Genomic DNA, 13,305 nt, shown 5'->3' with positions numbered 1-13,305 from the left:
TAAACTCGGTAGAGTTTTATGCATTGTAAACTGCATTGCGCATTGCGAACTTATTTGATCATATTGTTTCTAACAACTAATTAGTTTCTCATGCAATTTCTTCATCAAGTGCCATATACACAATCGATGTCTTATATGTGGGAAGACTATCTTAATTGCAATTTGCATCGCTTGACATTGGTCGGTAAATGTTCTTTTGAAGCGGAATTAAGCAGACACTCTTTCCATGCTTCAAATAACCATACAAATGAATCTTTTTCATTTGAGATCAAACCACATCCCAACAGATCTGGAGTGCCCATGATGATTAATACCAACAAATGGTACAAAAGGCATATCATACTTGTTTGTTAAGTATGTTGTATGGAATGTAATAACATCGTCAAATTCTTTACAAGCTTCTCTACTCATATCATCATGCCCAAAACACATTTTTGAGTCTACCTTCATCATCCAAATGATCTAGCCTAAACCAAGAATCCTTATCACCAAGAATCGTTATTCTGTGATTGCATGTTGTATGAATAATTTTGTAGTGTCATTGCATCTCCTTCCCAAAGTCTTAGCTGACGCACTTTGTTGAGATGATTTCTACAGTCTTTTCCTAAGAATGACAAATTTTCATATCCGGCAACTTGAACTACAAATGAATGAAATTTTTTGTTTGTTCTTATCCCTGCAACGTTATTTATTTCAAGTTGCCTTTTGGCATTTGAGTTAAGAACCGTAACTTCGTAGGATTACTTAATGGGTGCTTCTGTAAGCACCAAGCCATATGGCTGTAAGTGAGCGACCATGTCATGGAATCGGGTCAATGACCATTGACCCGAGTTCTCTATAAGCACCCGATCACTAATGTGGGTAATGTTTACCTTCGTTTGTTTCTTCCATCTTCTTCTTCCAAAACAAAAGGAAGTCTGGCTGGTTTACCTAAATGGGAACCTTAAGTAAAGGTCAACTACCACCGATATTCTCTGACACCGTCTATTATTTGATGTTTGCAATGATGTAAACAAACATAATCTAACCCATTCTTTAATATTTGAATACGTAATATATAGTTTTGGTGCAAACAAATATGAATCTGAGCTACGTATTGGGACCTAACACAACATAACGAATCAACTAATCTGTTTAGTCCGCTTAGGTCCGGAATCATTTGATCCGTTTGGGCCTCTCAAGTCCCGGATCAACTGATCGTTTGGACCATTGAGGTCCCGAATCAGCTGATCGTTTGGACCTCTTAGGTCCAAACGAGAGATTCGGTTCTTGGGAAGAAGCTTAGAGGGAGAATGAAAGTTGGGTCTGACTGGTTTTATGAGAGGGAAATGGTGGACGATTAGGGTTAAGTCAAGTTGACCTGGTGCTTACAGATTGCCCAGGTGCTTACAGACAAAATAACTGTTGGGCCCGATACTTATGCCGCTCGCTTACAGTTATTTGGCCGGGTGCCTTTAGAAGCACCCTCGCTTAATTCATTGTTATGTTGAAGACGGAGTGACTAGGGGTGGGAATTGGGCAGGTACGGGCGTCCATGGGCACTTGAAGCATCGGGCCGGGCGGGTCGGGCGGGTCGGGCACGAAATTTCAATGGCTATTAGGGTAAGCGGGTTAATCGGGCGGACAATTTTGAAATTCGCCTTGCCCATTACCTGCCCGAGCCCATTAAGAAGCTCGGGTAATTCGGGTATGGGCGGGCGGGTAGCGGGTAAGCTCATGAGTTGAAAAATATCACTTTTTCCTCTCCTTTTATAAAGTCTCCAAACACCTTTCCTAATTCTAGAGAGACAATTTGGGATCAAAACTAGACATTATTTGTGTTGTTCTTTTTAGAAATTTAATCTCACATTAATAACTAATGAAGAATTCTCATGAAATACATTATAAACTTATCCCTCTCCTTGCTCCTTCAAAGCCAATCACTACTTCAGTAACCTACTAGGAATTCCCTTAAGTCATCGCAAAACAATGCATTGGTTCGTATGGTTGCCCTTAAACATATTGTTTACCACCTTAACTAGGGCCAGCAACATGGAATGTTGGGCTTCATCAACCCAAAAAAGTTGATGTAATTTGGTTGTTTATCATTGGACGACGTTAAGTGGGTGCGGGCATGGGCGGGTGCGTGGGTAGAGATTTCAACCCATGTCCGTCCACCAAAATTTGACGGGCTGGGTGGGTTGTGCCCGAGACGGGTGCGAGCGTCCATGGTTCTCGTTGGGCTCGGGTGCCCGTGGACGGGTGCGGGTTCGGGTGCCCGTGGACGGGTGCGGGTGTCCGTGGACGGGTGCGGGTTCATGGGCATAATTCCCACCCCTAGGAGTGACAAATTTTCCATGGCCAACGCTTTGGGGAAAGCTAAATAGTTTCCGGGGTGTGAAGACTTGGTCAAAAATTGGTCAATTTTGTTTGACAATTTTATTTTGTAAATTGTTAGGGGGAAAAATAAAAAATCTCCACCTCACCTCTCTCTCTCCACCTCACCTTATCATCTTCACCGGCGAAGGTCGCCGGCCGGTCAATTTTCCGGCCGGCGACCTTCAAACATTAAAAAAAAAAAAAAATTCTCTCTCTTCTCTCTCTCTAACAAATTTTTTTTTTTTTTACTTTAAGACCTAGATCTGGTCTGAACTGTTCGTGAGGAACAGATCTGTTCCTCACGAACAGAACAGATCTGTTCGTGAGGAACAGATTTGTTCCTCACGAACAGACCTTGGTCTGTTCTTGAAGAACAGACCAAGGTCTGGTCTGTTATTCACGAACAGACCTAGATCTGGTCTGTTCTTCAAGAACAGACCAGATCTAGGTCTTAAAAAAAAAACATTTTTTTTTTAGAGAGAGAGAGAGAGGAGAGAGAAAACTTTTTTTTTTTTAATGTTTGAAGGTAGCCGGCCGGAAAATTGACCGGCGACCTTCGTCGGTGAAGATGGTGAGGTGGCAGAGATAGCAGATGAGATGGAGGAGAGAGGTGAGGTGGAGAGCTTTTTATTTTTATTTTGAACCATATTCCTCATAAAATATGTTTCCTCGGAAACTTTTCAAAATTTTGCATATTCCCTTTAAAATTTCACACCCCGGAAACTATTTAGCTTTCCCCAAAGCGCTGGCCTTTTCCATTGTCCCTCTTTGTGAAGAGAAATAAAGAGGAGCGAATATAGAACTCCCCCAAAACCTAATTTCCCTCCATTTTTATTCTTCTTTCTTCTCGGGGTTCAATTCCATCTCTGTTCAAAAATGGCTATTTCAGCTCAAACTCCTGATATTCTTGGGGATCGACAGTCCGGCCAAGACGTCAGAACTCAAAATGGTACTAATATCACTCTCTCTCTCTCTGTATATCTGAAGAACTAGTAAGATCACATCTTTGATAGTTTCTCACTGCGAATCACCTGTTCAATAGATAGTTAATGTGATGATAAATTTGTGCATTATGTTAAAAACCCTAAAAAAAAACTAACTTGTTTCCGTTTTTAATGGTATTTGGTAACAGTTGTTGCCTGCCAGGCGGTTTCAAACATCGTTAAGTCTTCACTTGGACCGGTCGGACTTGATAAGGTCTATCTCTCTCTTGGGTGATCTTGCTTTTAATAAATGATGATTAGAGTATGTTCTTTATATGGTTGAGAAATTGACAAATTTGGAATCTTTCAGATGCTTGTTGATGATATTGGTGATGTAACAATCACTAATGATGGTGCTACTATACTAAAAATGTTGGAAGTTGAGCATCCAGCTGCTAAGGTACTAGGGTTTACCATATTTATTTATCTTCTTATTCTGGGTTAGTTCCGAATCCACATTTATCACACTTTTCCTTCATACATTCACTGTCGTCGGAATTTGAGTACTCTAGGTACTTGTGGAGTTGGCCGAGCTTCAAGATAGAGAAGTTGGAGATGGCACTACTTCTGTAGTAATTGTAGCTGCGGAATTACTTAAGGTATTATATTTAGATCTTGTTATCTATCCCTCTTCTCATGTTAGGGTTGATGATTTAAATATAGTTTGTGTTGTATACTTAAGTCATCCATTTTTGCAGAGAGCAAATGAGCTTGTGAGGAATAAGATACACCCAACATCTATAATCAGTGGATACAGAGTAAGTTTATGGTAGAAACAACGATTTATTTATCCGAAATGATCTTTTATGTACCAATTTGTTATGCGGGTTCAACAACTTGACCTTTTTGCCTTTCAGTTTGATATCTGGCTTTTGATTAGTTATTTCAAAATAATTACTGATATATTTTTACTATCAATAAACACTTTGTTATCATCTTGGCAGCTTGCTATGAGGGAAGCGTGCAAATACATTGATGAAAAACTAGCTGTGAAGGTACGAATTCTTGATCAAATAATAACCTGGAAGTCTTGAAAGAATCTTTAGCTTGTTGACAAGGTCATTTACTAGTCGAACTCTAAATTATTAATAAGTTACTTGTTGTGATTTAACAATCTGCAGACTGCTCGTCTATATGGTTGGTGCACAATGTGCATTATACATCCCATTGGAGTACCTAAAATTAGTACTCTGATAACTATTTCATTAGTCAATCACTCCATTGGCAACATCTGTCTACTTGCCACACGTTTAGGAACTAACCTGCAATTTGATGGGTCCCAGTTTAGAGGTAGCATAAAAAACACTGTTTAATTAGCTAACTCAATATAAATGACCCGTGGTTATGAGAACACATTAAAACTCAGATATTTTAGATATACATAAACATTTTATTTACTTCTAGCCGAGAAAATGGTGCTTGTGAAAAATCTATGTTTGTTTCTGGTGTCAAAGCTCCTTGGATATCTTACATGTATCGTTGTTCTGATTTCTGTTATGTTATGTTTACATAATTATCTAATTATTGGTGCAGTTCTGTTTAAGATAAATTTGCTCCTTAAATTCTATTTTGGATATGATGGCTAATTTGAGATAAATATGCATATCCAGGTGGAGAAGCTTGGGAAAGATTCTCTTGTAAATTGCGCGAAGACAAGCATGTCATCTAAACTGATTGCGGGTGACAGTGACTTTTTTGCGAATCTGGTAAATTGATTGGTTGATAATGTTCACATGTTCACAAAACTTAAACCTTATTACATGGAAGGAGTGGCACCTTTGGAAGCTCAATATTCCAATTATTGCAGTTGAAACAAATTTCCTAGGCTTCATCATTTGCCACATTTGAGTCTAATACTGGATGCAGAATTTTGCAATTTCGGCATAAAAAGAATATCAATTTTATGTATGAAGCACCTAACCTTTCTTGATAAAGTATGAGAACATTGAAAAAACAAATTTATGATGGGATAAAATATTACACTCGAAACGAACTAGGTTCATAGCTTCTTTGAATTGCCATTCCATTGTTATATTTATTTTTAATGAATTGCATGAAAAGGATTTTGTATTTATTTCTGACACAGATAACACTGGTTGTACTATATTAGTAATGTGTTCTTTTTCTGCATTCCTTCTCGAAAACATTTTTCTGTCAAATTTTTTGTAAGAGTTCATTGACCTTTTCCTGCATTTGGAAGCTCAGTAGGCATTTGTCTGGGTTTTGAATAACATAGATTTTACAAATCCAGACAGGTTTTAAGTTATTCACGTATGATACTTTGCTTCTCTCTCGTAACTTGTCAAGACTTTGTAACAAATTTTGCAATTATTTCTTTCAGCTGCACAATGTAATTCTTCACAGGGTTAAGGTGTTGTTTTCTTTCTATTTTGATTTTCTAGGTTGTAGATGCAGTTCAAGCAGTGAAGACTATCAATGCGCGAGGAGATGTCAGATACCCCATCAAAGTTAGTTATTCAAACTTTAACCATTATATGAAGCAAGTTTTAGGTTTATATTAGGATCGGCTGTTTTCGTAACATTAATATCTTTAGGTTCTCCCTTTATGTTTATTATTAAATTCGTTCAGTCAATGTTCAAGTTCTGACTGATTAAATTATTAAAAAATGTGCCAGTTTTTTAATCATCTATTTATTCATGTTCAGGGAATTAATATATTAAAAGCTCACGGGAAAAGCGCAAAAGACAGCTACTTGTTGAATGGTTATGCTCTTAATACTGGCCGTGCTGCACAAGGAATGCCAATTAGAGTTGCTCCTGCTAGGATTGCCTGTCTTGATTTTAATCTTCAGAAGACAAAAATGCAGATGGGTGTCCAAGTCTTAGTCAGTGATCCAAGGGAGCTAGAAAAGATTCGTCAGAGGTACTGCAACTATTGTAACTGTTAGTAGAAATGAATGTCGACTGATATCTGCTGCCAATGGACTTCTATTTGGTGGTATCCTGGTAAAAGTGAAGCAGTCTAACGGCTATCGTTTCCTAGGCTGTGGTCGCATCATTACCATGTTTTATGATTACGGAGAGAAACAAAATAGGGTTTATCTACGAAAATAATATATGGAGAATTGGAGAGGGAACTCATCAGCTTATGACCAGAATGATAAAAGATTTCATAAGAAATAAATCGCTTACTAATTAGCTCTTTGAACCTTTTAAGTTGTGTCACAGTGTCTCTAACTAAATTGCATGTTATGTGATCTTCGAGGCATTCAAGGTAATAGTATCCTGAGGCTATTGTGTCTCATTCATGCCATGAAAGTTATGGAGTGCTAAATGGTATATAAATTCTCCTTTAAGTCGACAAACGATTCCAGAATTGCCTCTCTAAAGGCGCAATCTTGCTTTTGACTTTAGCAAATCATTGCTTTTATCCTAGATTTTTGGAGGGCTGAACTTGTATCATTTCTCTAATTTCTGCAGAGAAGCTGATATGACAAAAGAGCGGATCGAGAAACTTCTGAAAGCAGGAGCCAATGTCATCCTAACTACAAAAGGAATTGATGACATGGCACTGAAGGTATGCTTCTAATGAGTTATGGTTTCATCAATTTTTATAAGCTAAGCTGCATATTGAAGTGTCATTAGCCAGCTGCAAAGACAATTGATCTGCTGTTGCAACAACGTAGTTCAGATTCTCGCCATGTGGCCCATGATACCGTGTACCCAATGGATATCAAAGTTGGTCGGGTTTATGTGGATGTCTGTGTTAGGACACCGGAGTTGTACTGTACTCCGGACTTCTGAGTTACTTTGGAATTGGGACGACATTTGAGTTTATCTCTCTTTTCCCCTTTTTCTTTCTCTGGCCAAGTGTTTTAGTAAGAGAAAGAGAAAACGACCTTTGCACTTTGCAGCATGTTTTCTGTTTATTATTAATTCACCTGGGATTTGGGAGTAGCAGCCCAGCTATGTTACAGTCAGAAGTACTCATGTCCAACTAGGGTTTTCTTTAGTCGACAAAGCCATAGGAGCACCCATAAACTACAAATAGCTCTTTTTGGTCTTCGCTTTATTCATCTGATAAATGGAAAGAACAGTTTCTGTTATATGTTTCTCTTTATCTTTATTTATCTCCTTTATGACGTCTATTCTACTCATGCTTTCTAGGTGTCGAACGTAGCCTTGGTGGTTAGCTTTAGCATATTCTTAATTTTCATAAATTTCCATGGAACATATTCTCACCAATTTCATATAGATATAATTCTGTTCTTTTGGATGTCTTTCCAGTACTTTGTGGAAGCTGGGGCAATCGCAGTGAGGCGTGTCCGCAAAGAGGATTTGCGTCATGTTGCCAAGGCAACTGGAGCAACTGCGGTATACTTCATATATATCTTCTGAAAACGTTTGCTTATTGAAATCAAGCTTGAATATATCTGTATCATTTATGGCATGAGATAGTTGGAGTTCTCTGGTTTTGAATATCACTTTAGTTGTCAACTCCACATTAGATTCTCCTCTATGCCTGCTTAGTTAACACAAAGTGTAGTTGGGCGCATAGTATTTGTCTGGGGCTTACTGTCAGGTTAATATGGCGGACTCTGGGAGCGAGTCCAATAAGCAATATCCCTATCCGATAAGCTACCCGGGATCCGAATCAACAAATACCTGATTCTTGTATTCAAATTTGAACCCTGTGACGCATAAGCTTATCGAGATAGTGCTTGATACTTTTAGCTTCTTCAGTCTTTTGATTTATGACATAATCATGTCAGTTAATTGTATAGTTAAATGCCAGAAATAAAGTTGTATCAAAATGTCACAAGAATTGCAATTCACCTGAGTTTATACACAAAATGATTCCCATACTAAATTACTAATATACAATTTTTTAATTTGAGAAACGGAAAGTGCACCAATGCCCTGATTTGTAGCACTGCAGGTATTTTGTTAAAGTTGTCACCACTTGCAATTTGAGTCTTGTTTGACAACAGTTAAATCGTCATAGAAAACATCCGGGCCTTATGTTAATATGTTATATGTGTTGAAAAGAAGACTTAGAGAAATCTGGTTCTGTCTGCACGACTGCATTATACAACTCTTTCTGGGTTTTTATGGATATGAAGATTGAAGCTTTATGAATCATACTGATGAATCATACTGTTGATGCAATGCCGCAATCAACTGTTTTCTTACGTTTCTTTTATCCTTCGGAAATCTGGATGTTGATATATTTTTATTGAGTTATGTTATGATATCATTGTTTCATGAAAAGTATATCCTTTTGATTTGATTTTTATTATTTGAAGTTCATCTCAAACAGCTTTTTATTTTGCAATTAGTTTTTCCCTCCCTGGTTTATCCTGACCATGTGCCGCTGTGATATATAGGTCTCAACGTTTGCGGACATGGAAGGAGAGGAAACATTTGATTCATCACTCCTCGGACATGCAGATGAAGTTGTAGAGGAGCGTATTGCCGATGATGATGTAATCATGATAAAAGGGACCAAGAACACAAGCGCGGTATGTTATTTCTGTGCTGTATTAGTGTACTGTTGGTACAGGATTCTAAAACAACTTTGAAACATAGAGGAAATATTATTCAAATTCTAAAACAATAGATGCATTGTTTAGAGTTCTTTGCTGATCAATGTTATTTGATTAGATAGGAGGGGCGTCCTTTCCATGTTAAACTCTGGTTTTGAGGCTCAAAATCATCTCAATAAGTCGTTTACTCAATCCCTTTATCTGACTGTATTTTTACGTTATATCAATCTTCAACGAACTAGTCTGGTTGTGAAGGCAATTGATACTAGAACGTGAAGTATAGGCTTATGGCATTCTAAAGCATTACCCCATCTAAGATATTGGCTGTAGAGACAAGGAATAATCTTTCACGGGGATAACTTAATTTTATAAGCGGGAAAGCTACTTAGTTATACTTGGGATTTGCTTTGGAAATGAGAGAATTTGATAGAATTTGCTTTCAAAATGTGAAAAATAATTCTTTGTGGTGTCTCTGTATTCAGGTCTCCTTAATCCTCAGAGGTGCAAATGACTACATGCTGGACGAGATGGAAAGGGCTTTGCATGATGCTTTGTGCATTGTCAAGAGGACTCTGGAGTCCAATTTGGTAAACTCTTGAACTTGACCACTTAGTTTTTATTTCGTCTGTTGGCGTTCCAACTTAAACGTTAATTCTTAAAGCAAAAGTGTACTACAGTTCCCCCAAACCTGTTAGTTGCTGTCAAGACTCAAGAGTCTGCATGTAAGTTCCTATGCTGTGCTTAGGTTATTGATATATTAGAAATTTACTGGTAAACTGATAGTAAACTTTACAAGGTACGGTACACACGCTTATTGTCTGACAGGATCAACTTTAATTTGCTTATTTTATTTTCTACTTGTTTGATCATGAAACTTGTTTTTGAGCAAAAGATTTTTGTAGACATGAAGCTTTAGTCTGATAATGAGTTGTGCCGATAAATATATAGTATTGAATAGAAGGTGCATCTGTGCATGTTTTGCCTTCCCTGCATGTTCTGGTTTGGGAAGTTTCTGTGAACGATTTGAACTGATTATCATCCAAATGAATGAATGATCATATTGTCTATTTGTCTTAGGAGGCACCAGTTGCCAAAAACTAACAGATTATTCAGGCAAGAACACAAGTAACAAATGAAACAAATATAATGAATATCCAGATAATATAACGATCAATCACCAGTAGTTACGTATATTTAGGTTGTAGCTGGTGGAGGTGCTGTCGAGTCTGCTCTATCGGTGTACTTGGAGTATCTTGCCACAACTTTGGGATCTCGAGAACAATTGGCGATTGCAGAGTTTGCTGAATCTCTTTTGATCATACCAAAGGTACTTCTCTTACTCTTTAGGTCCTTGATAAATGTAATACTTTTGATTCAGCAATTACTGATAAATGTACATATTGCAGGTTCTTGCTGTGAATGCTGCTAAGGATGCAACTGACTTAGTTGCAAAACTCCGAGCTTACCACCACACTGCACAAACCAAGGCAGACAAGCAACATCTCTCAAGGTATGTTGCCCTTTTCTCCAAGAACATCTTAGAAGAGCTAACTTTTACTGGACATTTAGCCAGCTTTCTGGTAATAGGCATTATTCACCAAATGGTAATGCAAAAATCCAATAAGTTACAAGTGACTGAGATATCAGATACGGTAGTGAAAGAAGGCCACAAGAGATACGACCATACCCATTTTTTTGTCTTATTACATCCTTCAACTTTTCGTTTATTATTTTCCTTCTTTATAACTCAAAGATATTTTATAGCCTTAACACTTTTGTGTGCAAGCGTGACAAGATTACTACAGTTTTACCAAATCCCACATTCTAACCATTTACAACTACCATATTCAACATGAATCCCCATGTATCTGGAATGAGTATCTGCCTGTCGGAATACCAGACATGGAAAACACTGATAATTCTTTCATGTTACATTGGTTTATTTAGTTTTAGTATATGAACTTACAAAGTACGGAAAAGTCTCACTCAAAGTTCTGCATATCCATCGAAAAAATGTGGGAATTTCTTTTTTGTTTGACCACTCGCCTATTTATAATCGTACCTCCTAAAAAAATTTATATGTTCTACCATTATGCAATGTACTTTTGCTCTATTTTCAAACCTATTTTGCTCTATATTCTGCATTAAGTCTTCATCTCTGTTTATGTTGCAGCATGGGACTGGACCTAACAAAGGGGACCACGCGCAACAATCTAGAAGCTGGTGTTATTGAGCCTGCAATGAGCAAAGTGAAGATAATACAGGTAATGCGGAGAAAAAGTTCATCTCAGAACAAAATTTAGGGTTTGGCATTTTGTACATCAAATAATTGTTTTTTGAGCTAGTTTAAAATCATATAGGATTTCACACACCTAAAACTATTACTTCGTGATCTCAGTAAAATCATATATAGGGGGGTTAGAGTAAAATGAAAATAAGTGGATTTAGGTACTCGGTCTAGGTCTAAATTTTTCATCTTTGAAGGCTAATACAATTTCGTCTTTTTTTTTTTTCATGTAAATCAGTTTGCAACTGAAGCAGCTATTACAATTCTTCGGATTGATGACATGATCAAGCTTGTCAAAGACGAAGGAAATGAAGAACAGTAGAACTCAACCAGGATAAAATCCAGGTTAACTATTTCATTTTTTTGTATTTGGTAATAGTATGTTTTATAAGGTTGTAGTTCCTGAGTGAGCTTTCTTGAATTTTTGATGCCTTTCTTTTCTTGCTAGTGAATAGAAGATACATGTATTTAAGTTTTTAGGGTTTTTTTAGGTAGAGGATTAATCTACCCCTGCTACGAGCAGTGTTTGTTGAGAATTTCTGCAGGTTGCTACGAGCAATTGATGTGATTATTGTCTTGTTGCAAATTTGTCCAACCTCCCACGTATCTAAACGGATGGCCTTTGGTGTTTTTAGTCGAGACAAACAAGCATTAGTTTTGCTAGGTTAGAGAATATCGATCTGGTTCATTTGAATCTGTGTTGTATTTTCGGTTAGACCATATCGAATTCAACTTCAAAAATAACGACGTTTGAATCGTAAGATCAAATCGGTCGGTTCGTGCTGAAATGCCAATAGATACTTCGGTTCGAGCATATCGAAAAAACTCGAAGCAAAATTCGACAGGAGTACACCGAAATTTGAAGAGACAATACCGAGTACGCATCTAACTTACGGGAGGCTTGTGTCGTGTACATAATGATAATTCGACACAAGGCCATAAGAATTCACTTGAGTAGCCTATCCTTGTTGGAGTATATTCTGTGACCTCGAGCTGAAATACGATTTAAATTTTGACATTGACAGACCGAATTCAAGACCAGTTAGTATGATGGGTTCTATAGTTGGAATTCGGTTAGCTCGTGTCCACGTCAATTAATAATTTCAACATGGGCTATTCGAATTCAGCAACACTGAACATAGGTACTTACTGGATTTGAATTTTGGAAGCCGAGTATTGAATTTGAGTTGGTTCATCGGCACGATCCCACCAAATTCTCCCCTAAAGACTAAGTAAGGCACAAAGCTCTAATTCGTTACGCCTATTGCTAGAGTTTCGACATGGTTCGACAAAACGTATACTTTAACAATCAAAACCTAATCTAAATGTAGTTTCAGACATCAAAAGCAAAACAATCATTAATAAAAGTAACACAAACATGAGATGACCAATATAAACTTCATAAACCATAAAATATATCGATATATTGCCTTCAAATAACCTTTTAAACGTTCCTAAACGGTTGATTGAAGCGTTCAAACTATTTCTACTTGAAGAAATCAAAATCTTCAAATTCTAGTGCGAATTGGTTCTTTTTTGGCTCTTAAACAAACATACAGAGAGAGGCAGAGAAGAAGAGAACGAGATTGATGCCATCGACTACAAGATTTGTGAGAAATTAGAGAGAGATTTTCGATGAATGAGAAGATGAAGAACAAGCTGAATGTGAATGAAGATGAAGAAGAAGCTGAATGTGAATGAAGGAGGAAGAACTTTTGCAGTTATGGTCAAATTTTTTTTTACTTAACTATAACTTAACGACGTTAACTTTGTCATTAAGTCAAACTGTATAAGGGGGTGCTTCTTAAATGGGGGCGCTTATACCCGAATCCAAAATATGGGGGTGCCTTTAAAGAGGAGGTCCTTTTAACAAATCGGAGATCTATAAAACTTCCTAAATCTGTGTTATCTTCTTAATTTTCTCCATCTTCTTACAATTTTTGGCCGCGACTTTGGGGAGTAAAGAAAATTCTCCGGAGAATAAAGAATTGGTCAATAAAAATTGATTTAGATGGCGTATTCTTCTTTTAATCCAAAAATTGACTTCATCAAACATTCCCACTAATCTTCATCATATCTTTCTCTCACTGACTATCTCTTTGTCGTTCTCACTCTAGATCTCCCTCCCTTTCATTGTAGATCAATCTAATCTCTCTCGTTGTAGACATAT

At 37.3% G+C, this 13,305-nt stretch overlaps 1 protein-coding gene across 1 annotated transcript; it reads left to right on the top strand.

Moving 5' to 3' along the window:
* Window positions 1-3,101: 3,101 nt before the first annotated feature.
* LOC147565873 (T-complex protein 1 subunit alpha) lies at window positions 3,102-11,803 on the top strand. The gene is made up of 17 exons (XM_086652352.1): window positions 3,102-3,307; window positions 3,491-3,555; window positions 3,652-3,741; window positions 3,854-3,940; window positions 4,040-4,099; window positions 4,286-4,336; window positions 4,952-5,047; window positions 5,744-5,809; window positions 6,008-6,225; window positions 6,783-6,879; window positions 7,590-7,676; window positions 8,690-8,824; window positions 9,331-9,435; window positions 10,047-10,175; window positions 10,255-10,358; window positions 11,022-11,112; window positions 11,374-11,803. The coding sequence occupies exons 1-17, from the start codon at window positions 3,235-3,237 to the stop codon at window positions 11,455-11,457; spliced, it is 1,638 nt and encodes a 545-aa protein (XP_086508478.1). The 5' UTR covers window positions 3,102-3,234; the 3' UTR covers window positions 11,458-11,803.
* The last annotated feature ends 1,502 nt before the right edge of the window (window positions 11,804-13,305 follow it).

The sequence above is a fragment of the Eschscholzia californica genome, unplaced genomic scaffold (genome assembly GCF_041429995.1).
Source record: "Eschscholzia californica isolate CP2 unplaced genomic scaffold, dmEscCali1.0.p SCAF_1, whole genome shotgun sequence".
NCBI lineage: Eukaryota > Viridiplantae > Streptophyta > Magnoliopsida > Ranunculales > Papaveraceae > Eschscholzia > Eschscholzia californica.
The sequence above is the reverse complement of the archived record's forward strand: the minus strand, read 5'-3'. Positions and strand labels throughout refer to the sequence as shown.